Raw genomic sequence first — 24,841 nt, 5'->3', positions numbered from 1 at the left:
TCCAGCATGGTCGAAAGGCATTACCAAGTAGCCCCAGGCGTGCTACTCCATACTGCCGTACAGGAAGAACATCTGGATCCTCAATGGATGCAACAGGGAGAACCTGAAACATCTAACAACACGAAACTCCACTCGCACATTTTGTTCTGCTGATCTGTAGAAAACTCAGGTACGCAGCGGTAGCATACGCCACCGGATTGGAATTCTCAGCCGGTCCACTCTGCGAGAGACGCGCGCTGAATCGACCTGAGTGGCTGCTCAGGTTTGCCAGGGGAGAATGTGCATTGACGCATTGTAGCGAGTCAGCGATCAGCATGCCGAGGGCGCTGAGATACCGCCGGTGCTTTTGGACATGGATGTCGCACCATTACCCAAGTGCAGGGTACCCGACCTTAGCTGGAGGTGCACATTGGCTGGGGACGTTTGGCTGGTGGGCGCTTTGCGAGGACAGCGATGGCAAAGAGCGGATCACCGGCCAATCAGATCGAGGGTTGGATATGTCTTTGCCTATTCTTGATGATCCTCCGTGAATTATAGTTCATTTTTAGTCAGTGGGACAATGTCGAGACAATTATATTATTAAATAAATTATTCTTTATGGTGAGGTAGTATTTGTTACTGATACTTATTCAGAGAGAAATATGTCAAGGGTTAATGGCATTGAAGCCAATCTCATTTGACCAGCATATTGTGGATAGGTCGAGTGAATCAATATCTGTTCATTTGACAGGATACACTTGGCAATCAGGACTCCAAACCTACGTGAATCTGCAATTCTGCCTAGTGCCAAAGAAACTATGATTGATGACTCGAAATCAGGCAGTTACATACCCCTCTAATGACCATGCTACAAAGCCGCGGTGAACGGCCCCATTTAACCCCAGGTAGTTTATACATCTAGCTCTCTACAAGATGTCTCACTTTTCTCGGACCACGGGATAGAGTAGCATCTGAAAGCCATCAGATACCCAGATAGAGTACCAACGTTGCATAGAATTCAATTGCTCAAAAGATTGATCGACATATCGTGTTCCTCGACGTAGGCTGTTCGGTGCTCTCAATGGTGCAGCTTAGCACCTTCTGACGTGGACTCGACTTTCCAATGTTAATTACAGCACCATGGCCTGCAAGTTGATGTCAATGGTCAAAAGTTTGGATTTGCCAGCAGCATCATGAGCACTATCTAGATAGGTCGACACATATTAGTATGTATCTAGTAATTGCAGGTCCAGCCTCCTCCTCCTCCTCCCAGCCATGGATCAATTCTCCGCATCCGACCCATGAAGCGAGATTATCTGGAACCAACGGACGGGAGTTTCAAGTGATCATAGATCCAGAAGCATGTGATCTCAAGGGCAAATTAATACCAAGAAAACACATCTCGCTTGAAATTAGGCCGTGACCAAGCGAAAGCGATGTTTCAAGGAGTCAGGTTGCCCCTATTGGAGACTCAAATTCACGACCGATGAGCTTGTGGAGTCTTGGCAAGTAACCTCATGTTTCAGATAGATGTTTCCAATTACCGTGTGGTTCCTTCCCGCCGCTTGTTGCCGATGACTCGGTAGTTGTTTCCTCGCTAAGGAGGCTCATGATTCACTGTGCTCAAAATGATGCCTGGTAAACCGAAGGCAACTGATACAGTAGTGGGTGGCTATCTACCCATTTAGCGAGATGATCCATTGACTGATCAAGTCAGATGATCGAGTCTCGATGCGATTAGAATATCTAAAGCAGGAATGAGTGTCGCTGCGCTGTCAAAGCTACGGTGAGAAATTTTGATAAGATACGTTTAGTTGCAATGATTGCATCTGCACAATCAGGCTGCAGAGTGCCTTGTGCGACCAGCGGATGTATCATTTGCATCGCGTCGGGTAGGCAGGTACCACATGGCCATTGCAGCCCATTTACCTGTCAGGCACCGAGTCGTATTGTACTATCGTGGCCACTTCCATTTATTAGAATCCAGCTGCCAAAATAAACGTGGTACTTCCCACTCGTAGGTTCATTCAGCTAGAAGTGGACGCACTACTTGGGATTAATCTCTTCGCCTTTCATGTGATGTGGAGTTATGAGCTCCCAGATGTCACCTCAGGCCATGAGCCCGGCAGGCACCAGTACAACATCGAATAGTACTGATTTGGCTGGCAAGGTCAAGATCAGACTGGTCGCTAAGCCGTCCCTAGCGTGTTCGTCTGTTTCAGCAGCTCGGTCGAGGCGAGAACTCAATTGATGCATGGTCAAGTGGTCCCATAATCGAACGTTATGCACCGTCCGTATCAAAGTCTTCAATTTTCCTGGCGGAAGTGAGCCAAGCTCCCAGACTCGTCTAGATCGTCAAGGTTCTGTTTTGATGATTATTTCGTCCGACGTTGCTGTGGATCAGCTCGGCCGTCTCGTTGATGGTTCGACTGTTCATCAAACTGTTGCATTCAGTCTTTACGTCATGAACTGCTGGAGCTCTCGTGGACCATGCACTGTTCTTTGAAAGAGCCGATTCCCCTGGGACGCTCGTCAGGAGCAGCCGTAACTCCAAAGACAACGATAGCTGAATGCCGTGGCAGCAAATCCGCCAAATGAGCCATGTCCCTGCGCAGAGGAAGAGCAATCATTTCTTCCCTTTCTTTCGAGCCTTTTCAGCCCCTGTAGACTCCTTGACGAACCCACCCTTGATCAACGCATCCCGACCGACGGCGTTGATGATTCGAAACCGGTCCGGCCCAAGGAGAATCCCACCGTACCATCGGGATACGACGACAATCACATCCCACACATCCATCAACTGCATGAGGTGGAGCAATCGCCCACCAGCAGCCGTCTCCCCGTCATCATCGCAGTCCTGCACAATCATCTCTGCGGACTCGCCCTTCCCATTGGCCGGTTTCTGCTGTCTAATACGCCAAGCGCTGATATTGTGCGTCGCAGCAGCAACCTTCTTATCCATTGCCAGAAGATGGTCCAGATACCCCTGAGCCTGCTCCAAACTGGTAACATGCGCGGCCCGTCCCACAAACACTGACTTCTTCTCCATCACCACATCCGACAGCACCCAGTCGGGGGGACTGTCCAGCCCAAATGCATCTTGCAGCGAGAGGGTGGCGGTATCCTCTGCGACCCGCGCAGGGGATGCCCTTGCCTCTTCCTCTGCTCCCTTCTTCTCGCTGTCCTGGTTCTTGTTGCTGCTGCTGTTGTTGCCGCCCAAACTGAGCTCTCGGAACGCCTCGACCGCATCATTGATGACATCGAACAGGCAAACCGCGCCAGGCTGGTATGTCCTCCCTACAATATCCTCCAGGACATCCACGGCTATCTTGCCCTCACCCCGTGCACCGGTGGATGCCGTCCGGAGAATTTTCGGCGGGGTATCCGGGTATGACGCATCGAAACCGAGGAGGAACGATAGATTGGGATGCTCGGGAATTTGCAATTTGACCGTGGTGCTGGATAAGTCGCCAGGTCCGGAGCCGCCCAAGTCTAGTGTTGAGTGGGCTGTGGCTGCTGATGCTGATGTCGCTGCGCGATGTACGGTGATGGTGTCAGGTTCGTAAATTGCATTGATCGCTTCGATCTCTTCGGCGAGGTCAGCATTCGGAAGTGGTCCAATCTCTGTTGCCATTATGCCCGTAGCCCTAGAATGAGGTATCTAGACAATTGCTCGAGGCGACGGGACCGTGAGATGTAGTTTTCTTCCTGGTGATCAGTTTGTGGTCGGATGGTCACATGACATGATCTTGGGATAACTTCCTCTGCAGGTGTTAAGTAATCATAGATGGTTCTTTGGTGGTACTGCACGAAGAAACAGGGTCCCTATTCTGACTCCAGTGTATACCAAGTGTTTCTAAACCACTGATGCTCCTTTTGAGGGAGATTGTAGTGGCCAGTTCGCAGTTGTTTTGGCGTTGCATTTACTCCGCAGACATATATTTTGGGTGTGGAGGTAAGGCACTACCTGTGCAACATGCTAATATCTATTATTATCAAGGATGGTCACGCTCTTGTGAAGGAACATCTCATAAATGTGGGCTTGCCTAATACTGAAATCGCTCATCCAAATCGCCTTGATGCTATTATAATCAATTAACAACCAATTCCCATCATATTTCCCACGCCTTCTACCTGCAGATTCCTGAACTTCTGCGATAATTCCTCAGTATCATCCAAGCCATCCAGATCCTTCCTTTGCCAGAATGCCTGAAAACCCTCCACCAGTCTGTTGGTAATCACCGCCACATCCTTTTCAGGCATCGGGGCAAAACATAATCGGAAGTACTGCCAGGCTCCGTCCAAGGCCTTCTGTGAGGGCGCAAACAAGTCGCCCGGAACCATAAGACACAAGAATGGCTCCTGTGTCATGTGCACCCACAATGCCTTGGACAGCGTTTCAAGAGAATATTTGTCATACAGAGGATGGGTATTGAAGAGTACCTTGATCCAGACAAACATACCCCCCATGGGCCAAGTGAAGTCATACATTTGCACTTTGTCAATCACCTCCCAGCCACTTTCCTCGCTCGACTCGGAGGGCTCTGATCCATCGCCTTTGATGACATACTTGCCTTCTTCAAGACTGATGCACATGGCCTGCATGCGCCGCTCGTATGATCCTCGAAGACCTTCAAGCCAGCGAACCCAGCCATCCATCTTCCAGCCTGATTTACTTTTGCTTCTGGGATCTCTGACTTCATCACCTTGTTGACCTAGGATCATCCCAGCCACCATGGCCTGGACAAAACCGGATGGGAATTGTGTCGAAGTCTCAGTGAGACGGGTGATCCTCTCGATGACGGCAGGCTGTGCAGTAATCCAACCCAAGCGGCAACCAGGCGCAATGGTCTTGGAGAAAGTATCCAACCGAATGACTCGTCCATCTGTATCTAGAGACATAAATGATGGTACAAGAGAGTCCAAAAACGGGTATCCGGACGATTTTCCATGAGCAGTATAATTTTGCGTGGTAAGTGACTCGTCAATGGGTGTGTTACGGTAACAGGCCGCCATTCTTTGAGCAGATGGATACTGCAAGTTCCAATACGGATCGTCCTCGACGATGATAATGTCGTACCGCTGGCATAAGGCGTAGATCTCTTTCCTGCGATGGATTGACATGGTGCCTCCCGTTGGATTTTGACCAATCCTGCAGCCGCGCGAGATAAAGCGGAACCGTTAGCTGCATGACCTGCACCGACTATTGCAACGACCAACATTGATCCTGACCGTTGAACTTACGTAATGGTATACAACAAATGAGGACGACGCCCTTTGCGGTAATCCCAGTTTTCGAGAACATCGGCCAGACCACCTTTGCCGTATGCCAGTATACCTTGGGCATCCATAGTGACCGCGGCTATGTTGAGACCACGAGGCCGAGCTGTTTGTATGGCATTCATGTAAACAAACTCCTCGCAAAGGATGCCTTCCCGCTGTCGAATCGGGTCCCTATCTGGGCTCCAGGTGTTCGTGAAAGTTTCGATAACTTTGTTGAATCCATCGGTCGCACCGCAGCTGAGCAGAGTTTCTGGACCTCCCGCATACGGCACATTGGGATGAAGATGCTCCCTTGTGAAATTCCGAACGAATGATGCCATAGGAGGTAACCCCTGAGCAGTGCCGTACTGCAGGGCAGTGGCGATGTCGATTTTCTTTTCCAGATCGACGGTTTTGCTCTCTTTGGGGACAACTACGCGGGTTGGCGAATCTGTATCCTTCTCCGGCGCCGAGTTGCCGTTGTCTGGGCTAGGGTCGAAACGCTGAGGATGAGCAACGGCAGCTTCTAGTGTGTCATACGGGAAATACGAAGCGTGAGGCATGCCTGGAGGAAATGAGTCAAATGCATTGATTAACGTTACTATCAGAAAATAACGCCCTGCATACCGCCAGAGAGGTTTCCCATGCCTGGGATGACATAGTACTTATATAATCTCTTGAGATTACTCGACTCACGCCGAACTGTAGTAGAGGAGAAGTGATGCGACAAGTCCAATGGAGCAGACAGCTCCATTTGCTTCAACCGAGCCATCGTGAGCAAATCAAGCCCTTTCACAGCAATTTGCAGGAGGAAATGGTGGATGGGGGGAAAGAAGGACAAGCGCCAGGTCAACCAGGGGATAAGAAGAAGAATCAGGGCACCCTAATAGAGGGACCATGGATCCTGCCCGTTATCTCCTGCTAGTCGACCACTGGAGAATCATCAGAAATGTCATGATTGATAAGCAGCTTCAACGGTTAGAATAGTGGGCCATCCGGGGGCGCCATTGCTGGCGCCCCTGCCTCTTGGCCTCGGCAAAACCTACGGAGTATCTATGAATGACTCGTGGACGATGGCTAATCCGGTAATTATTGGCTAGAGGACCTTAAAAGAATTCAGTCGAAAGAATGCCCACACTCAAAGCTCAACGTGAATGAACAGTCGTCCAAAGTCAGATATACGATGACCGTTGTCGAATTGCGGAAGGTAAATCATTGTAAGAACGTGGGGCGATTACGGTCAAACAAGCATGATAGCATCACATCAACCACTACGGAGTAGATGTTAGGCTCTACTCTACTTGGCATATCTAACCAGTTTTGATATGCGGCAATGGTCTGCAATTATATCACCAACTGCATTGTGCTAAGAATGATGCAGATCTGGGGAAATTCAAAGCTCCACATTTTCGTACGTTGATAGTCACAGGACTCTACATAAGTCGATCTGCATAGTCTATTACCGGTCCTCTGTAGAGAGTTATTTTACTTTTCTTCAGCGCAAATGCTACTAAATGCTAACTACTCATCCTGATCCTTTCCGAACATCTTCTTTGCCACCTCCATGGAAATGTCTTCGCGCCACTGAGCTTAGATAATCCTGTGTGATAGGCTCATCTCAACACAGGTGACAGCGGATGACTAAGGCCGTTGTCGATCTTCAGCCGGACAATGACATCCCCATCTTGCTCCAACTCCCACCTTTCTATCGTTCTATTCTTTGGATAACCCAGTATACCCTCATTATCATCTGTAACATTGGAGGACATGCCTTTCTGTTCCAGAAGAGAATGAGTGGTGTTCTTTCACTGGCTGTGAAATTCATTCTTTTTACTACTAGTCCTATTGACCCCACTCCGGCCATCTTATCGGCTTAGATCGATTAGCCTTCCCTTTCCGCCGACTCCGAATCTTGATATTGATATCTGTCGCTGGCTTGATACTTGTGTCATAGAGCCATCTCACAATGATTGGTGAGGGCCCGGAGGACGGTTCCCGAGTCTATATCCCACCCGTTCTCGACTCTGAGAATCGTACGGCCGATCCCGATACTTCCGACGACTGTTTGCTCCCTCGAGATGAAGAGGCCGGCCCCAGTTATGTCCCCGTCTGGTTACGGGAGTCCTCCAAGTCGTTTCGCTGGGGCTGGGTACCTCTGCCTATTCGAAAGGTTGCACGCGCTACTGCGAATTGGGTGAAGGGCCCGAATCCTCCACATTCGCTGCTGCTCAAACCGCTATTTCCGCAAATCCAAGAGCTTCCGGTCCGGTATCTGAACCGATTGTTCCCTAAGCGGAAACACAAGATCTCTTTACTTGTACTCCTATATATCGCTTGGTTTACTCCTTCGACCCTTGTTCTGCTTCACTCTCGTTCGGCTGGCTACATCGAGGGATATGGACGACTGCAAACCCTTTCGTGTTCGACGACTTTTTGGTAAGGCTTCCTTGCTTGATTTGTGTTTAAGAGCCTGTTCTGACTACCTATCAGGGAGCATGGAAATGGATGTGGTCTCAACGGGAACGATTGCCGTCCCTTTTCTGCCTCGACCGTTGCTTTCCGTTGCCCGGCAAACTGCCACGATGTCAAATTGTTGCAACCTCACACCGTTGGCAACCAGACTTACAGCTACCGAGGACTAGTCGTCGGAGGACCACAACCAGATTCGTCCGAGCCCGGTGTGTACCGAGCCGACAGTTTCGTGTGCCAGGCCGCTATCCATGCTGGGGTCATCACCAACGCAGTTGGCGGCTGCGGTGTTGTGAAGCTAGAGGGAGCGGCACACTCATTCCCCGCTTCGAAACAGAACGGGATTCAGTCTGTGGGCTTTCCGTCGACTTTCCCAAAGGCCTTCAGCTTCGTCGACCTGGCCTCGTCCCAAGGTACTTGCCCTCCAGATCCGAGATGGACTCTTCTGGGCATAACCATTGCCGCCCTCGCACTTCTGTGGCTCTTCTCGACGTCGCCGCCGGTCCTGTTCTTCAGCACCTTTTTCATGCTCTTTTGTCAAGTGGGATTGGTGTCTGATCCGCCATCAATGCCCCAGTTCACTGACCTTTTGTCCACTCTACTTGCGCGATTATTACCGGCATCGTTCGTAGTCTACGTGCTGTACAAGTATTGCGCGCGTCCTCTCCTGACGCCGCTTTCGCAGCCCAAGTTCCAGTTGACCAAGACGTTCTTATACCTGCCACCGGCGTTCATCGGGGCCTTGAACAATTACACTTTTGCGAGATTGATTCCGCTAGAGCGTCTGACCCCTCAGGATATTCAGCGGCAGCCGGGAGCGAAATTGGCGTTGGCTCTGGTGATTCCGACCGTGGTCGTAGTTATCCTCAGCCAGGCCTGGCAAATCCGCCAGGGTGGCTTGATGCCGCATTATCTCAAGGTGTACTGCACCATGGGTCTCATTCTTCTGATTTTGCTTCCACTACCAGGGCTTCGCCTTCGGATTCACCATTACATTCTTGCCATCCTGCTGATGCCAGGAACGGGAATTCCCACGCGACCGTCGTTGATCTATCAAGGGCTGCTACTAGGGCTATTCATCAACGGTGTGGCGCGCTGGGGTTTCGCATCCATAATTGAGACACCAGCAGCCTTAGGAGAGCTACCGGGCTTTGACGGAGTCAAGGGTTGGTGGGGGCAACATACCCCAACGTCACCGATGCGTCTGTCATCATTTCGCTTCCTGATGCGGGCTCCCACGAGTATCGTGGCAATGGTAATATTACTTTCGAGCTATGGGAGAGAGAACGCATGGCTCAGCTTGATGTCGATGGAATCAGTGTTCTGGTCAATGATGTGGAACGCTGGCGAGGATACTTGGACGAGGATAAGCGGGGAGAATTCACCTGGCACCGACATGGACATAACGGTCTCGAGTTGTTGCATGGTCCTACGATTGAAAGTGACCCGGACGCCGGCGTGGCTGTCACCAATGCGAAGGATGACGACAAACCCGAGGATCTCTTCTTCCGCTTCGCCTTCCTTCGAGGAGCTGAAGCGGGCAAGTACGGACCAGCAGGGGTTTGGCTTGAAGACGGGTCGTGGCTCCCACCTGCGCCCCCGAAGGCTTAGATGTGATACCCTTTTATATCGTACCTTGGTTTATGACTTGACGACAAAGACTCGGTTAGATGGTACAAATGATTAGATCATGATGATAAGATTGGATATTAGGGCGCTGTTCGGATGATATTCGTTGACAAGATTATGAGTTGTTTATCCCGCGTTTGATTCTCAATTAATTTCGGTCTATCCCCGCATCCTTCTCAAACAGTGTAGTAGCAACATTCTCGTCATCATCTATTCATTTACTCCGTAGTTCACTTTTTCAAGCACAACCGGTCGCAGTAGCTCCCACCTCGGTCGGATAAACCGCCGTCTGACCCGGCTGCTCACACTGGCAGCTCGCCGTCGTCGTAGGGATCCCCTCGCTCGCACACGCCGCCGGCGAAGTAACGCAATACTCGTTGGTGGAGGTGGCAGTGCTCATCCCAGCAGGACAGTTACTCGACGGCATGCAGAAGGTATCAACAGTGGACCGCCCAGGCAGCAGCGTCATACTGTACCACTGATCTCTGGCGCAGGAGCACGACACAACTATCATTCACCATTTAGCCTTGCCTCTTCGTCATCCTGGACCCGCAACAGGGGGCCAGGGGTGGCGTAGGGAAAACTCACTACTAATCGTCGTGCTAGTCGTCTCACCGGCAAGCACACCCTCATACAGCGTCGACGTCGACCACGGGACCCCGCCATTCGAGCACTTGGTTGTAATCCAGCTCGCGTCAACGGGGTAGCATGTCGAGGCCTCGATGCAGTGGCCTGGGTGGTAGACGCCTGGGAAGAAGCCCGCGGAGCATGAGATCGGGGGTGGCGCGCTGTAGCAGTAGGAGACGGGGGTGCCCATTGTGCAGTCTGTTGTGTGGATGAGGGTGGAGCCGGGGGCGCAGGTTGGGGTTGAGGCTGCGGGTGTGGTCATGGGGGTGCTGTTGTTGTTGTGGCTAGGGTTGTTGGTGTTTGGGTTGGGGTTGGGCTTGGGAGGGTCGAGGCCGAGACAGCTGCAGCTGCGGCGAGGAGGAGGGAGAGGATGCTGGCAGTCATTTTGATGGTGTTGGGTTTCTTTTACTGGATTAATGAGTGGTTTGGAGTGATTGTGAGGGGAGTGATTGTGAGGGGAGTGATTATGAGGGGATGTTGTCTTTATATAGGTGTTTGTTTTCGTTGGAAGGTACAACGGCAGAGTCTAAGAGTAGTAACGCAGAGTAGTACCGAGCTATATTCGGCTCAGGCAGTCAGGGCTGAGAGGACGAGTACATCCTTACAAGCTTAGCAAGGCAAAAATGTCTTAGACATGCAGTGCCAGGGCTGTGACGGCAGTTCAAGCAGACTGTCGAAGCCACACGTTCCACGCAGTGATTGGACCGGTGGTGTTGCAGGATTGATCGACGGCCAAGACTGCCCAACACGAGTTTGTGGTTGGGCGACGGGGTGGCCGGGTGTCTCACTAAAGTCAGCTTGTCATGATGCTCAAATGATTCAGTAAGAAACCATATACTATTTATAAAAGGCCCCGGGCCAAGGGGAAATACCGGATCTCTCCAGTCTTGATTCAATTCATATATTCAACAGGACTTATCAGTTCATCGAGCGAATGAACATGACGCTGTCCAGCCTCCTCCCTCAGGGACAAAGCGGTAGGTTGCAAAATGTACAGAAAAAGTGAAGAAAATTGACAACAGGAAAGAATGATAAAAAGGGGATATCCTGAAAATCAAGACGCGAGAAACATAATCTGACGGTAGTCAGCATCCCAAGAAAGACAGTCCCATACGGACTTTTGAGTCAGATGTTCTTGCAGAGCTGAAACATCAGGCAACAAGAACAGGATTTTACGTAGAAGATAGAAGGCGCCTAGCTCCTTTGGTGAAGGTGGCCGTGGCCATGACGCTTGTGGACGTGGTGAACATGCTCTTCTCTCTTCACTGGTGCTTCCGTGGGAACAGTGACAACGGTCGAGACGACACGGGTGGTGGTGCGTGTGGTGGTTGACAACGTCTCTAGGCTACCGGTACCGGTCCCAAGGATGTTTTTCTGGCCGTCAACCCAGACGATAATCTCCTGCTCGACATAGACAACCGCTTGAGTGACGGCACTCTCAACATAGGATGTGGTTGGAGTCGGAGTCCAGGTCGAGGTCGGCTTGCTGACTTGCAGGTTGTTCCCAAAGGCGCTGGCATGGAGCGACAATTCCGCAGAGGCCGAGGCAACCGCGTGAGTGGCTGCACTGAGCGCGCTGGACACCACGGAGCTGACGGAAGCAGAAACATCGCTGGCATAGGCGGGCCCCCACTGGACTGCGAGTTTGTTGGGAAGACCGCCGCTAGTCAAGGTCACCTTTTCGTGCTTCAAGGCGGGCGGCATATCGAATGTGCACTGTTGTTGCTTGTCCTCGCTTTGAATGTTGAAAACAGCACAGTCCTCAACCTGACCCGAAGGATTGGTGCACTGCTCCACTGCCTGCTGCAGGACCCCCGATTCCCAGCCCTGCATGAAATCGCCATGATAACCGAATCCTGTAGGGTCACCGTTGGCGAGAACGAAGTAGCCTTCCTTGTCCTTGAACGCATATGTATCCCAGATGCTCTCGTAGAAGAGAGAAACGAGGCGTGTCTCGAAGCCCTGGGGACATGTCCCGTCCATAACCAACGAGGGATAGGCCACGTGTGACTTGTGATCATCCGAGTCAACATCCTTGCCGTTCCAGCACGAAGGGAACATCAACTCGAACCGGACACCGTCGGTGCAGTGTTCGTCCAGGTACGTCTTGTTGGGAAGGAAATGGCGGCCAAGCGAAGGTTCGGGATCGAGAGCGTAGTTCAGACAGTTGAAACCGATCGCCTTCTGCCGAAGAGCCTGCTGCGATGCTTGCTTGCCTGTCCATTCCGACTTGGGAGGGTCAGGGATCGGCCAGGGAAAGTCGCGCAGGTATGTGTCGCCAGCAATCATGCGGAAGTTGTCCGGAAACGCGGTTACGTTCTCTCCGTAAAGCAGGTAATAACTGTTATTGACGCATCGTCAGCTAGTGCCTGCGTTCAACTTGGAGACTAACTTACGCGAGCATGCCTCCAACCTGATTGACAATTTCAGCATCACCATTCTCATGCATAAAGTAGAGCGCTGGAATCCAATACGCGGACTTGTCCTGAGTAACGGCGCACGAGGTACAGCTTGACGCCTTCAAGTCGGCCCCGCTAGCCGACATAGAAAAGCCTATCAAAGATGGACATCAGTACAAAGTCGAGTGCGTATAAGGGCCATCCCACTAACCGCCAGAACCATGAACTGCATGCACGTGGGACGAAGGCTTGCCAGGATCCATGAGAGGGTCAATTCTTGCAAGACCAGTCCGTCCACGGCAGGGAAGACGCCAGAAGGCGTCAGTGAGACCGGACAAGGCCAGTAAACCGGTCACGAGGCCGACATGCAGCCTCATCGTACGTGCCATAATAGTCGTCGTTTCTAGACTGTGGTTTCAATTATAAATGAGCGGATCTGATGTCGGATTTTAACGAGCGAAATGGTCGGCTAGAAGCGTCACCAGGAGCAGTGAGTATGAACCAGACACAGAAATTCAAGCAAAAGAGCGTAAGAAAGGAATGAAAGGCCCAAAAAGAGACCGTTCGCGTGTTGATGCCGTGGAAGTCGGGGGTACATGAGGTGCAGGTAGTATATCCGACTATCGCGCAGCAGCCGGCTGGAGATAGTAAATACCAGGCAGTCCAAGGCCAGTCATCAACGTCAACAACAACAATAACAATAACAATGGCATAACTTGCACATTGCACATTGCACATTCAAGGCACGGCGCACTGACCAAGGTCCAGTCAGGAACAAGCCCCACGGTATAAGGGAAGAGCTTCAAAATCGTTTCAACCCAAGTGGTCCATCTCTGGAAGTGGAATGTCCCTTGCAGCGAGGGTGGACCGTCACATTCTTCGCTCCATCATAGCCCCACGAGGCGTACCAGGACAGTGTAGATAAAGAGAAAGGATGATCAAAGAGTATTGGCCAGCTTGAAAGAAAGGGAACAAGGAAGGTAGAGCAAATGGAAAAAGGTACATACCCTTCTGTCGAGGGGCTGTTCTTATTGGACTTGTGTTTGTTGTATTGAATTCTTGACGGACGGAAAACCGGATAGTCGATTCGATGTAATGTGGACGAATGAGACTGGAATGCAGGACCTTTCAAAAGCACTCTATGGAGAGAGTTATTTGGTTTAAAATTCGAAAAGCTCAGTTGTGCTCTCAGACCAGCCGATCACCAGAGGCGTGGAAACGAACGATGGGAAGTGGGAGAAGCAACGGTGCGATAGAGAACGACTGGATCCCGAAGAGAAAGTAGTCAAAAGAGTGGAACAGACGACCAAGGCGTCTAAGAATGAATGAAATAATGAGCGAAGGGGGAGCACAAGGGATGGTCGCAGGTCGAGGTAGAAGACGCAGAAGAAGGGAAATGAAACCAGGGTCTATGAAGTATGGAGCATCCTTTCTGTTAAATAAAACCAACTACAAATAAAAGGAGAAGATGTCTGGAGATGAAATAAACTCTCAAAGAGCCTAATTCGATTAGCTCTATGGAAAGGATTGTGAGTCTTGGGTCTGAGCTTTTTTAGTGGCAGCAGTAATAATTTGTAGTCGCTGGCGATATCAAAATCCAATCTCCAGATATTAATGAGCGGCATCGCCAGATCATTTCGCGAAGACTTTTACTAGGAAACCTTTCATCTGTCCCGCGTGTACTCTATACTACTATTATTATTCTTCTCAAATCACCCCCTTCTTTCTTGTCTTCTCCTTGAGCAAAAAGTTTGAAGACAATACGTGTCGTGCTTGGCTTGGGACTGCTAAGAGCCCAATAGGCCTTTGGTGTTTGACCAGAGCGACAATCACCCACACCAGAGTCAAGTCCACAATATGATAGGAAGATGCTGTATTATGACATCCACTTGACCAAGACTCCAAGCTGCTCAACAATACCAATGACTGACGACGCAGACTATTGCCGACGCGTTCCCAACAACGGGGCGCTATCGAGCCGCGGGGGTTTGGGAAACGGGATCGAGGGGCTCCGAGGGGGGGGCTGGAAAACTATTTCTGAGCGTTAAATGATGTGAAGACCGTGTTCAGCGGGTCTTTATCAATGAAATTTGACTGATAAACTCGAGACGATCAAACAGAATAAAATTAGGGGGATGATTCGAAACTGATACACATGCGGCGTTAATCGTGGGCGTTTCATCACACCAGCAGATGCTCTCTTACCGAGATAATCAACACGCTACCGAGCGGATTAATAGACACTAGAGGGGCCAAGGGAGGCGCTGCGCCCCTGACGGCGTCTTAAGTGATCTCCACCTTGATTAATATAGTGTGTGCTGTTCTTCATGATTCGTGATTCAGAATTCAGAATTCTTGTTTGTTGAAGCTGCAGACTTGCATGCCCCCTGAAGATCGTTGATACTACCCGCCACTTGAGGATCAGATTTCCAACGTTGATGGAGCGGTTAATCACTTGATCTGTAGATGCTCTGATCATCATGTCCCATGCCAAAGTAGCAAAAAGGAACAACTCCAGGTACCCGTGGCGAAGATCATAAGATGATTCCCCTGTTCCTGACTAGTGGGAGGCAAGAGACGACTATGACTGGTGGTTGGATATTGTCCACGCAGATTGATGCTTGGCGGCGGTTTTTAGCGGTTTCTAGCGGTTTCATATTTGCGCTCATCTCCCTTTTTTCCTGATTTCCTTTCGTCTATTTTGCTCTGGCTTCTGAGAGTTTGTTAGACTCAAGTCTGAAACACAGTGACATCAGTGCGGATTGATGGGGCGCTTGCCCAGTCGGCGGGCTCTCTTGTATGGAAGGAGACATAAATTATTATTGTTGATTCTGCTATACATCTCCATAGTGCTCGGCTTCCAGGAAATTCAAAATCGATGTCGCCTTTGAGATCTCATCGATCGCGATGCATGTCTCAGTTATTCCAGAAAACCACATCGCGAACGGTGGACCAATTGCACCATATCTTGATATACACAAAACAGCCTCCATCTCGCTGACGAAGCTTGATATAGACAAGCACTCAACTCAATCCTGGTCTGAGTCTGAGTCAGTGAAATCTCATCCCCCCATTGCAGTGGATGAGCCGCGTGCTTTATCCTTCCTCAAGATGTTATGATGCAGCTATATTTATTCTTGCCACTTCCCACTGGTGGCCTGTTACCATAATATATCTTGCCACAAGCTGTTTCACCATACTGTTCGTACCCTTCTCCATAATGTAAAGATGCTTTGCTGTTACAAACCCTTGCACTCGCAAGTCCGGTCAAGTCCTTCCCCTTAACCCGTGATCACTACATCCTATTTATATCAGCCAAGCCCTGACACAGCGTTGAATCTTTCTTCGTTTCGAGTTGCACTCATAAAGTCAGACCAAGGTCGTGAGGGTTTCAGCCCCAAACGCAGCTGTGACGCTTCGCACGGGCTCTATGCTGGCAGGTCCTTGACCAGCACGAAAGATTTTGGTATACTGTGCTGCTGTCCTTACGGTCATCAACCTCCTCTCGTCTATCGACCAATCCTGCTCAGTAGCCTTCAGGCGTGTTGGCCTCTTTTTCTATGATTTCCATTTAACCAAGGAAAAGGTAAGTTTATGAAAGTTGACAGACGCAACTGGTCAGGCCATTGATGAGGGGTTGGACCTGCCACACTCCTTACATCCTCGATCTCACCAAATGGAGATTCTCTCCTCAGCACACTATCCCAGAAAAGTCCAGTCGTCGAAGACCCTCCTGTTCACAATCTTGCCTTTTATTACAGGGAAACCTTGCCATATAGCGATTAGCGGCCCGTCTCCATTCGGGGAGCACTATCCCAAAATAGTAATGTTGTCCCAGTTCATCCCACGACGCGTTGCTGCAACCACGAATGAAACATGCATCTCCGTATTCTCGGGAGTACCCGGGATGCTATTGTTTGACGTGACTGCGTCCATAAGATATTGTTGTGCAAGAATAATGAATCCTTGCATGCGTCCCAATGTTTCTGGAGCAGAGTCGATGGCATTTTCCTGCTCGGGGGTCACAGCGTACAACTGTTGCAGTCGAAAATGGTAAAGCTGGTCGAACAATCTGCGAACGCGAAGCCTCTAGGATCTGAGATCTGCAGACTGCGGTGTAGGCTTTGGCTTAGTCCAGGTAACTATTGCCTGCCTTGGCATGGATCGTTGCCTGCTGCGTTAGTCTGCTAGCCTGCGGGGAGATTCCGTAACCTCCCCTGTCTATGTATTCTGCCACGAGATTACAAGCCGTAGGGTCGATTCACCACAAAGTGCACCTTGAAACTGAAGCCAGCAATGTCAGAATAACAGCGAGCACTATGGAGTGAGGAAGTCGATATCCTGCTCAGGGTAATTGGAAGGAAGCGATCTAGGAGTGAGTCCTCATGACTACTCGTATCAAGATGCATGAAGAAACATTCATAAGCCGCTCGGTAAACGGCACTACTTAGTCAACGTTTGTTACAATGCCGTCATCGCTTCGGAACGTACAAATCAGAGACCCGGGCTGCGGTGAGATCCGCAGGCACCAGTCTGAAAACTGTAAAGCGTGCATGTTGGCGCCGCGGGAGGCTGGAGAAAGCTCGGAACTATAGCCGACAAAACATTAATGCCTCCGTGTTTCTCCAATACAGCATACTACGTGAGACGCTGATCAATATGAGCATTTTCGGTCTACTGGTCTCAGAATGCAATTGTAATTGCTGGTAAGGATCATGTCCATATCATCTTGTGAAAGAGCACCATAGTCGTGACCCGTGAGGATTGTGTTGGCCCGAACGAGCAATCTGCTCAAGGCCGAGCCGAATCCCGTGGCGGATCACAACTCCCGAGTACCAGCATACATGGGCGGAAATGACGTCCTCACACACAATCGAGAGACGGTAAGTTGGCACCAATACTTCACTAGCAGTCCACGGATCCCTTATTGGCGATAGAAAGACATTCCAAGTGCGGTTATGTCATCCCGTAACCAGTCAAAAAATTTTGCAGTGGAGCCACACGCAGCAGTGGAGAGGAGCGCCACATCTGGAGTAAAAATCTTAAGGATCAGCCAACGATCGTGTTAACCAGACATATGCGATCAGTGTCGCCCTCTCAGTTGCCTCTCAGTTGCCTCAAGGGATATCCTATCGGAAACCAGGCAAGAGATCCGCTATGCTTCGTCTCTGGCTTCTACCTACAAAGGACGAATGAGAACGCAGCGGTCCTCTCGGTTCATCAATTGAAAGATTTCTCAAGACTATGACATAGTTTGCATTAGGAGACTGTCCCTGGACATGCAGATATTTAGGATCAAACAATCAAACACTCAGCAGTGGGGAGGTGGGCACTGTACTCCAAGACGGAAATGAGCAGTGCGAGCACTCCCAGTGAGCATGAGAATATCAGCAAAAGTCTTTCACTGCTTATAAACTCACCTTCATCCCTCAATCTCACATCGCCTTTCCCAATCCTCCTTACTTCTTTTGCCCCCTCTTTACCTCGCCTCCTCTTCTCCTCTTCTCCGCATACCTTTCCACCTTAGCACTGCAGTGCAGGCTCATCCCTTGCTGTCTTGATCGCCTGTGGCAGAAGCATTGTCTAGCAGTTTGTTCTCGCCAACACTTTCCGGCTTGTTGATAAGTCAACCAGGCAGACAATTGGCAATATCGGTTTCGTAACCTTGTTGTTCCCTTTTGGTATCTTGTATCGTCGTACCCTGTATCGCCATCCCGATATTTGTGTCCGCCTGCGACAACGCTTCAGTCCTACTGCGTCTCCGGCCGGCAGTATCGACGCCCATAGCAGCAATAACATTAAGCTATCCCGCAGCGGCCAACCTGCCCCTCCAAGTCGAAGGCTTGTACGACGATACCCAACAACCCTTATGCGACAGTGATTTCGATTGCCCCATTCAAGGCTTCCTAACGACGCCCACGCGGATACCCCAGCAGCTCGGCCCGGATTCCTCATTCGACTCCAGTGCTATCTGTCTCTCCATTGTCTTTGCTGATTTTCGCTTGCAACAATGAGCAACCCTGATCTAGAGAAGAAACCGAGCGTCAAGCCGGGGTCTAGCGACACCTCGTCTGGATGCGACGATGCCGACGCGATTCGACTTGCTGAGATGGGCTACTCACAGGACCTGCAGCGCAATTTTGGTGTGATATCTCTCATTGGTATAGCGTTTTGTATGTCCAATTCATGGTTTGGTATCTCGGCGTCCTTAGTCACTGGTATCAACTCCGGCGGCACAGTCCTCATCGTTTACGGACTGTTGTGGATCACTTTCATTTCCATGTGCGTTGCCTCATCGCTTTCCGAGCTCGCCAGTGCCATGCCAAATGCTGGAGGCCAATACTTCTGGGCCAATGAACTGGCACCCCAAAAGTACGCTCGGTTTGCGTCCTATGTCACGGGCTGGTTTGGCTACGCTGGGGCTATTTTCGCCTGTGCCAGTGTCGCGCTGAGTCTTGGGTCTGCTGGTGTTGGCATGTGGCAGCTTGGTCATCCTGAATTGTATGCTTGAAAATCCCTGGTCCCTCTTCTCCGCCGAAATGGTTATCTTGCGGCGTCGGGCTGACACTGCAATTCAGTACGGTTAAACCATGGCATGTGGTTGTGGCTTATGAGATTATCAACTTCTTCTGCTACCTGTTCAATTGCTTTGGGAAATCGCTGCCTCTGGTAGCAAAGGCCACCCTGTACATCTCATTGATCTCCTTCCTGGTAATCTTGGTCACAGTTCCTGCTTGTGCCAAGACTCATCCCAGTGCGTCATACGTCTTTGGTCACTTTGTCAACTCCACAGGATGGAAGCAGGACGGCATTGCATTCATCGTGGGCCTGATCAACCCGAACTGGATCTTCGCCTGCCTGGACTCCGCAACACATCTGGCGGAGGAGGTACCTCATCCCGAGAAGAATATCCCGATTGCGATCATGGCCACAGTAGTGATCGGCTTCGTCACTTCCTGGACCTATTGCATCGCCATGTTCTTTGGACTCAACGACCTGAACAAACTCTTGAGCACGGCAACCGGAGTCCCCATTCTAGAGCTTTACTACCAGGCCCTCCAGAACAAGGCCGGTGCTATTGTCCTTGAGACCTTGCTGCTGGTCACAGGCATGGGATGTCTGATTGCCTGTCATACATGGCAATCCCGTCTTGCCTGGGCGTTTGCACGCGATCGCGGGTTGCCAGGCCACCAGTGGCTTGCTCAAGTCAACAAGACTCTGGACGTGCCACTGATGGCACATACTGTGAGCTGCTTCATCGTTGCCGCATTGGGTCTGCTTTATCTAGGATCGTCTACTGCGTTCAACAGCATGGTGACGGCATGCATCACACTGCTGTACCTCTCGTACTCGTGCCCTATTCTCTGCCTCTGGTACCGTGGTCGCAACAACATCAAGCGTGGACCATTCTGGCTGGGTAAATGGGGCCTCGCGGCCAACATTGTCACCATAGCTTGGACTGCTTTCTGCCTGGTCATGTACTCTTTCCCAGCGACCATGCCAGTCACAACAGGGAGTAAGTGTTCACTCATGTTACTCGACTGTAAACACCTTTGCTAACATCCTCGACAGATATGAACTATGTCTCTGCAGTGTATGGTGTCGTTGTCGTCATTGTCCTGATTGATTGGTTCGCTCGAGGCAGACGATGGTTCCGAGGCAGCCAAAGCTGTTCGGAGGATGCAGCGGCATCGGAAACAGAAACAGAGCACTAAGTATGAGGTTGAAAAGAGGGTTTGTCATTTCTTGATAGCGTTTATGCTTGTTTCTTGAAGCAGGATTCGACTGCGCCACAGAGCCCGGAGCTCGAGCAAGTCCTGGATCAATGTATATAGACGATACCCTACAGTGTTACATAGAGAATCAATAGACTGCACGAGTCCAGAATGAGGAGTTCATCAACGTAATTCAAAGTAATGGCCCCATTGAACTGACCGGTCTCGAAACAAGGACAAGATCTCTATCGAATAAAAGGAGGCCTACAACTCAGTAGTCTGTATGGGTGGCAGAAGATGAAAAGAGAAGCCTGCAGAGAAGCAGGATGAATTTCAAAGGTGCTGTGACTGAGAACTGTGCCTGTTCTGGCCAATTAGCAAACTGAGGTTGTACTCCGTATGCCTTATCAGATCGAGCCGTCACTACTCGATGTAACCATGCCTCAGCTCTAAGGCAACAACATAGGTGCTCATGAAGGGTTGGTATGAGTTGCGCGATGCGGCAAGAGGATTTTTTCAGCTTAATAGCTGTATTGGTATATCTTTTGTCCGGGTGAGTTACATTGCTTGAAGCTCCGGATGTTTTGATAGGATTGTGGTGGTAGAATATTTCCATGCTGAACGGGCCAACTGGTCAACATTATTACCCGTACAACACATAAAAGCCCAAAAACGTCAATGTCTGATGGTAGATATTGCCTTTCTAATTTGCTCAACTGAGGCATTGCAAAGAGGATGAGTCCTATTGCCGACAATATTCCATGCTTGAAGGCAGTGAAATTGTTGACAATTGATTTCCGTACAGTGGGGCGCGGTTTAAAGTTACCGCATGAAAAAAATCTCTCATTGCGCTGGTTATTCACGGCCAACGACCGAGACCTCGAGGCTTCCGCTGTACGTAATAAGACAGCCGTTGGTTGGAGTAACTCCAATTCTCCCCCAGAATGATCTGAATGTGAGCGCTTCTAGAACTGATCCAAAGGCTCGTTGAGTTCTTTTTTCTCGTAAGCTTATGTCTTGAATGAACTTTGTGCCTGCTGGATTCAAATATCGTCACCCCGCAATCGGCGTCCCGCTTGTGTGACGTGAGCAATCATCAAGAGTCACTAAGACAAGCTCTGAGAGCGAACTTGCATGTAGAGTCTTTGGAGACTGCGGGTTTTCTTTGACGCATCAGCTGGGCTTGTCTGACAAAATGACGGCCGCAGAGGCAACCATTCCCGAGCTGCTCGAGGAGCAAGCGGACTCGGTCCCGAGTCCAGAGTATTGATTATCATGACCGGAGGGACGATCTGCATGAAACAGTCGCCCTCAGGGTTTGTGCCAGCCCGGGGATTCCAGGAACAGTGCCTGGCCCGCGTGCCTACTTTCAACGATGGCTCCTCCTCCACTATGATGGATGTTGTGGTCAATGCAGCGGGAGAGATCAGACCGCATCCGAGTCTACGAACGCCGCAGACACTGTACGGCCGCCGGGTGAGATATACAGTGTTTGAGTTCGAGGAGCTCCTGGATAGCAGCTCCATCGACGCCAAGGGTTGGACCGAGATCGCGCGGACGATCGAGCGGAACTACACACTCTTCGATGCCTTTGTCGTGCTCCACGGCACCGACAGCTTAGCATATACGTGCTCCGCGCTGAGCTTCATGCTCCAGAATCTCGGCAAGACGGTCGTTCTTACGGGAGCACAGGCCCCGATGCTGGAGCTACAGAATGACGCTACGGATAACCTCCTGGGTTCTTTGGTTGTGGCGGGCCATTTCGTGATCCCGGAGGTGTGTCTGTATTTCAACAACAAGCTCTTCAGGGGCAACCGATCGTGTAAGGTGGCGGCCAGTGACTTTGCGGCATTCGACTCGCCCAACTGCCCGCCGCTGGCGGTGACGACGTCGATGCGCACCAACGTCAACTGGGAGCTTGTGAACCGGCCAAAGAATATCGAACACTTCAGCATTCAGACAAATCTGGATACCACGCACGTCGCGTGTCTTCGTATCTTCCCTGGCATCAAGCCGGAGATGGTGGACGCCGTGCTGAAGCTTGAAGGACTCCGAGGATTAGTGCTGGAGACGTTTGGCGCTGGAAACGCACCTCACGGCCAAGACAATGCCATGACCAACGTCCTCGCCGATGCAATCAAGCGGGGGATCGTCATTGTCAACGTCACTCAATGTAAGCTCTCGTGCAGGGCTTTTTTTTTTTTTTCTACGAACGATGCTGACCACAACCAGGCCTGACCGGCAGCGTGAGCCCCGTCTATGCGCCCGGAATGAGTCTCTCCCGCGCAGGCGTCGTTGCAGGTCTCGATATGACGACAGAAGCCGCTCTGACCAAGATGTCCTACCTTCTGGCTCTTCCGGATTCCACACCCGAGTCTGTGGCCAAGGCCATGTCGGTCTCGCTTCGCGGAGAGTTGACTGAAGCGTCGCAGCCGATGTTCCGCCACCCTGACGGTGCACTTCCGGAGCGGGTGCAAACGCTCACCATGCTGGGATACGCGATCGCGCAGGGAGATTTCGAACGCGTGGTAGAGATCTTCAAGATCGAGCATCACTGGATCTTGAACGACGCAGATTATTCCGGAAACACTCCAATCGTACGCAACCCTCTATTCCTGGGTCTTCGGAGAACAAGCTAACGTGTGAATCGCAGCATCTTGCCGCAGCCTCTCCGTCCGTCGAGATTCTCCGCTTCCTTCTGCTGCAGGGAGGGTCAGTGCATATTCGAAACCGCAACGGGCGCACACCTCTGTTCCTCGCCGCCAATGCAGGGCTATCGGAGCATGTCCTCTTGCTGCGCAAGTCAGGCGCGCATCTGCATTCTGATGAACGACAAGCGGCGGAACTCCTTGCACGGCGCAGGCCCGCCGTTTGGGGTCTAGCCGGTATTGGGCCGAGGGAAGTTAGCGACCGCGAGATGGAGGAAGAGAACGAGTCGCTCCTAGGACGACGAGAGATTCCCAGTCGGATGCTGTCTGGCTCTGCTCCTTGAACTTTTAGGCCATTTCTTCTCCGCAATAGAAATAGACTGGTCAGTCACTTGACCTGTTCGTCTGTTCTAGATTCAGGGGCGCGACTGCTCATTAATCCAACTTAACGATGTATAGACGTCCAACTAGATTAAACTATAGGACTTAGTGACTTCTTATAACTTTTTAGTGCATGATGGTCCTTCAACGGCATTCCCTTCCTGAGGAGTAGGTTTCAAGCAGAGTCGACCCTCCAACGATTTATAAAACAATATAAAAAGGTGACTAACAGCCGCGGAGATAGTCATCCCCAGGGCGATAAGCCTGATCGCCCCAGCCAGAGGCAAATTGATAAGGTTGAGTTCTCACTCTGCAAGGTGCAACCTTCATCACTAGTACTACCTAACTTTTTCTACTCCGTACGACCTAGATACCTATCTCAAGACCCTACCTAACAGTCTAGACACAGTTATGGTTTACAGTTCACACTACAATCTACTCAGTCTAGCGGCTAGCTCAACTGTTGTCCGGGGAGTACCTTACCCCGCATCCGGGAAATGCAGTTATGCACCATCAGGAAGATAGTTCGATTTATACTTTGCCAACCCGGCCAGTAAAGACGGAACTAGTGGGAGTACCTCGAGAACCGGTGATCGAGCATGTCATGTGGTTGATGAGGATTTTCTAGATGCGAACTAGCCCGTTCTACGATGTTACCTATCGGTGCTGATAATGGTATTACCTGAGGTGATTTCGTGATTGATTGATTGCTTCATGGTGCGATTTGGAAGGGCGATGGTGAATTCGGGGGGATGCGACAATTGTCGATGACGGGATGAGTAGCCAGAATTGATGAAGATTGTGTCATTGCCCACATGGGATGAGGATGAAGTTGTTTGTTCCAGGTGCGAGCTGCCAGCATTTAGAGACTCCCGTCCGCAGCAATGATAAGGAACAATCAGCTTCGATCCGGAGTCCGGAAAGGAGCCGGAACGACTGCTGTAGGCTCTGGACTTATCACTTGACCATGAGCCATGACTATTACCTAACGTTAGGATTTTTATGCTAATTGTGGTTTGAATATCCGCTAGAATAGACACCTGTAGGTGTTTGATGCTTCACTAAAGTATCAAATACCAGCGATTGATGGATCAGTAGTTGATGCCGCACAAAGGGCAACAGTGACCTCGTGTGTAATTCCAGGTCAAGATTGGCTGTCCGCTTATCCGGGGAGGATCAGGATGGATGCCGGATGGGTCTTGAAACGAACGTGCTCTGGAAGGAGGATTCTGCTGGTCCTTCTTGGATGATGTTCGATATCACTCAGGCTCTTGCGAGACTTGGAGTTAGAAGCAAGAAGCTCTTGGCGCAATTGTTGATTAGCACCAGGACCCAGGTACAAAGTGAGCCTGGCTAGTGATGGAGTATGCATATGACAAGGGTCCATACTTGGAACCCACGTTGCAGCTTGATGCTGGCCTCCTACTCGGAGGTAAGAAAACCAAAGAATTCTGCATAGATTATCTGCATAGATTATCTAGCACATATCAATTCAATGAGGTTGAGGTCGAGCAAACTACTTGCCATAGGATAGTCCCGTGAATTTAATTGGCCAGCAGGCCGATCACCCTACAGCAAAATACAGACAACCATCAAAAACATGCACATCATAAGTATATCTTCCTGGCGCATGAATAATGCCAGCGTCAAAAGACCTATTGTTTTCTTATAGCTAGTCTTTCCTAGCAGTGATATGATATTATTTATGGATACCTACTCCAAACTCCAAATT

General features: G+C 50.5%; 7 protein-coding genes across 7 annotated transcripts; 3 read left to right on the top strand and 4 right to left on the bottom strand.

The window, feature by feature from the left end:
- Nucleotides 1-2,605: 2,605 nt before the first annotated feature.
- Nucleotides 2,606-3,613, bottom strand: P174DRAFT_365150 (IMPACT family protein; the record flags this gene model as incomplete). The annotated part of the gene is made up of 1 exon (XM_024822040.1): nt 2,606-3,613. The coding sequence occupies one exon, from the start codon at nt 3,611-3,613 to the stop codon at nt 2,606-2,608; it is 1,008 nt and encodes a 335-aa protein (XP_024685187.1).
- Nucleotides 3,614-4,074: 461 nt separating this feature from the next.
- Nucleotides 4,075-6,375, bottom strand: P174DRAFT_383939 (putative aromatic amino acid aminotransferase; the record flags this gene model as incomplete). The annotated part of the gene is made up of 3 exons (XM_024823186.1): nt 5,869-6,375; nt 5,224-5,806; nt 4,075-5,131 (listed from the first exon to the last, which is right to left on the bottom strand). Exons 1-3 carry the CDS (start codon nt 6,011-6,013, stop codon nt 4,075-4,077), a joined length of 1,785 nt encoding a protein of 594 aa, XP_024685186.1. The 5' UTR covers nt 6,014-6,375.
- A 375-nt stretch (nt 6,376-6,750) lies between these two features.
- On the top strand, nt 6,751-9,321 carry P174DRAFT_448341 (LCCL domain-containing protein; the record flags this gene model as incomplete). The annotated part of the gene is made up of 3 exons (XM_024828752.1): nt 6,751-7,677; nt 7,732-8,810; nt 8,876-9,321. The coding sequence occupies exons 1-3, from the start codon at nt 7,208-7,210 to the stop codon at nt 9,319-9,321; spliced, it is 1,995 nt and encodes a 664-aa protein (XP_024685185.1). The 5' UTR covers nt 6,751-7,207.
- Nucleotides 9,322-9,514: 193 nt separating this feature from the next.
- P174DRAFT_401236 (uncharacterized protein) lies at nt 9,515-10,384 on the bottom strand. The gene is made up of 2 exons (XM_024823924.1): nt 9,928-10,384; nt 9,515-9,846 (listed from the first exon to the last, which is right to left on the bottom strand). Exons 1-2 carry the CDS (start codon nt 10,226-10,228, stop codon nt 9,578-9,580), a joined length of 570 nt encoding a protein of 189 aa, XP_024685184.1. The 5' UTR covers nt 10,229-10,384; the 3' UTR covers nt 9,515-9,577.
- Nucleotides 10,385-10,829: 445 nt separating this feature from the next.
- P174DRAFT_438371 (DUF1996 domain-containing protein) lies at nt 10,830-12,447 on the bottom strand. The gene is made up of 2 exons (XM_024826523.1): nt 12,363-12,447; nt 10,830-12,307 (listed from the first exon to the last, which is right to left on the bottom strand). Exons 1-2 carry the CDS (start codon nt 12,368-12,370, stop codon nt 11,161-11,163), a joined length of 1,155 nt encoding a protein of 384 aa, XP_024685183.1. The 5' UTR covers nt 12,371-12,447; the 3' UTR covers nt 10,830-11,160.
- A 5,928-nt stretch (nt 12,448-18,375) lies between these two features.
- Nucleotides 18,376-20,355, top strand: P174DRAFT_501329 (putative choline transport protein Ctr; the record flags this gene model as incomplete). Its single annotated transcript, XM_024831028.1, has 3 exons — nt 18,376-18,866; nt 18,944-19,881; nt 19,938-20,355. The coding sequence occupies 3 exons, from the start codon at nt 18,376-18,378 to the stop codon at nt 20,078-20,080; spliced, it is 1,572 nt and encodes a 523-aa protein (XP_024685182.1). The 3' UTR covers nt 20,081-20,355.
- Nucleotides 20,356-21,213: 858 nt separating this feature from the next.
- On the top strand, nt 21,214-22,972 carry P174DRAFT_82760 (putative lysophospholipase). Its single transcript, XM_024832471.1, has 2 exons — nt 21,214-22,253; nt 22,313-22,972. Exons 1-2 carry the CDS (start codon nt 21,356-21,358, stop codon nt 22,717-22,719), a joined length of 1,305 nt encoding a protein of 434 aa, XP_024685181.1. The 5' UTR covers nt 21,214-21,355; the 3' UTR covers nt 22,720-22,972.
- The last annotated feature ends 1,869 nt before the right edge of the window (nt 22,973-24,841 follow it).

This window comes from Aspergillus novofumigatus (genome assembly GCF_002847465.1).
Source record: "Aspergillus novofumigatus IBT 16806 chromosome Unknown P174scaffold_2, whole genome shotgun sequence".
Classification (NCBI taxonomy): domain Eukaryota; kingdom Fungi; phylum Ascomycota; class Eurotiomycetes; order Eurotiales; family Aspergillaceae; genus Aspergillus; species Aspergillus novofumigatus.
Note: the sequence above shows the minus strand (reverse complement) of the source record. Positions and strands in the feature narration are given on the sequence as shown.

Bases quoted from the DNA above. Each gene is read 5' to 3' on its own strand.
- P174DRAFT_401236 (XM_024823924.1), bottom strand. From the start codon at position 10,228: ATGACCACACCCGCAGCCTCAACCCCAACCTGCGCCCCCGGCTCCACC. The intron at 9,847-9,927 runs GTGAGTTTTCCC...GGTGAATGATAG, and splicing joins GACTAGCACGACGATTAGTA to TTGTGTCGTGCTCCTGCGCC.
- P174DRAFT_82760 (XM_024832471.1), top strand. From the start codon at position 21,356: ATGACCGGAGGGACGATCTGCATGAAACAGTCGCCCTCAGGGTTTGTG. The intron at 22,254-22,312 runs GTAAGCTCTCGT...GACCACAACCAG, and splicing joins CATTGTCAACGTCACTCAAT to GCCTGACCGGCAGCGTGAGC.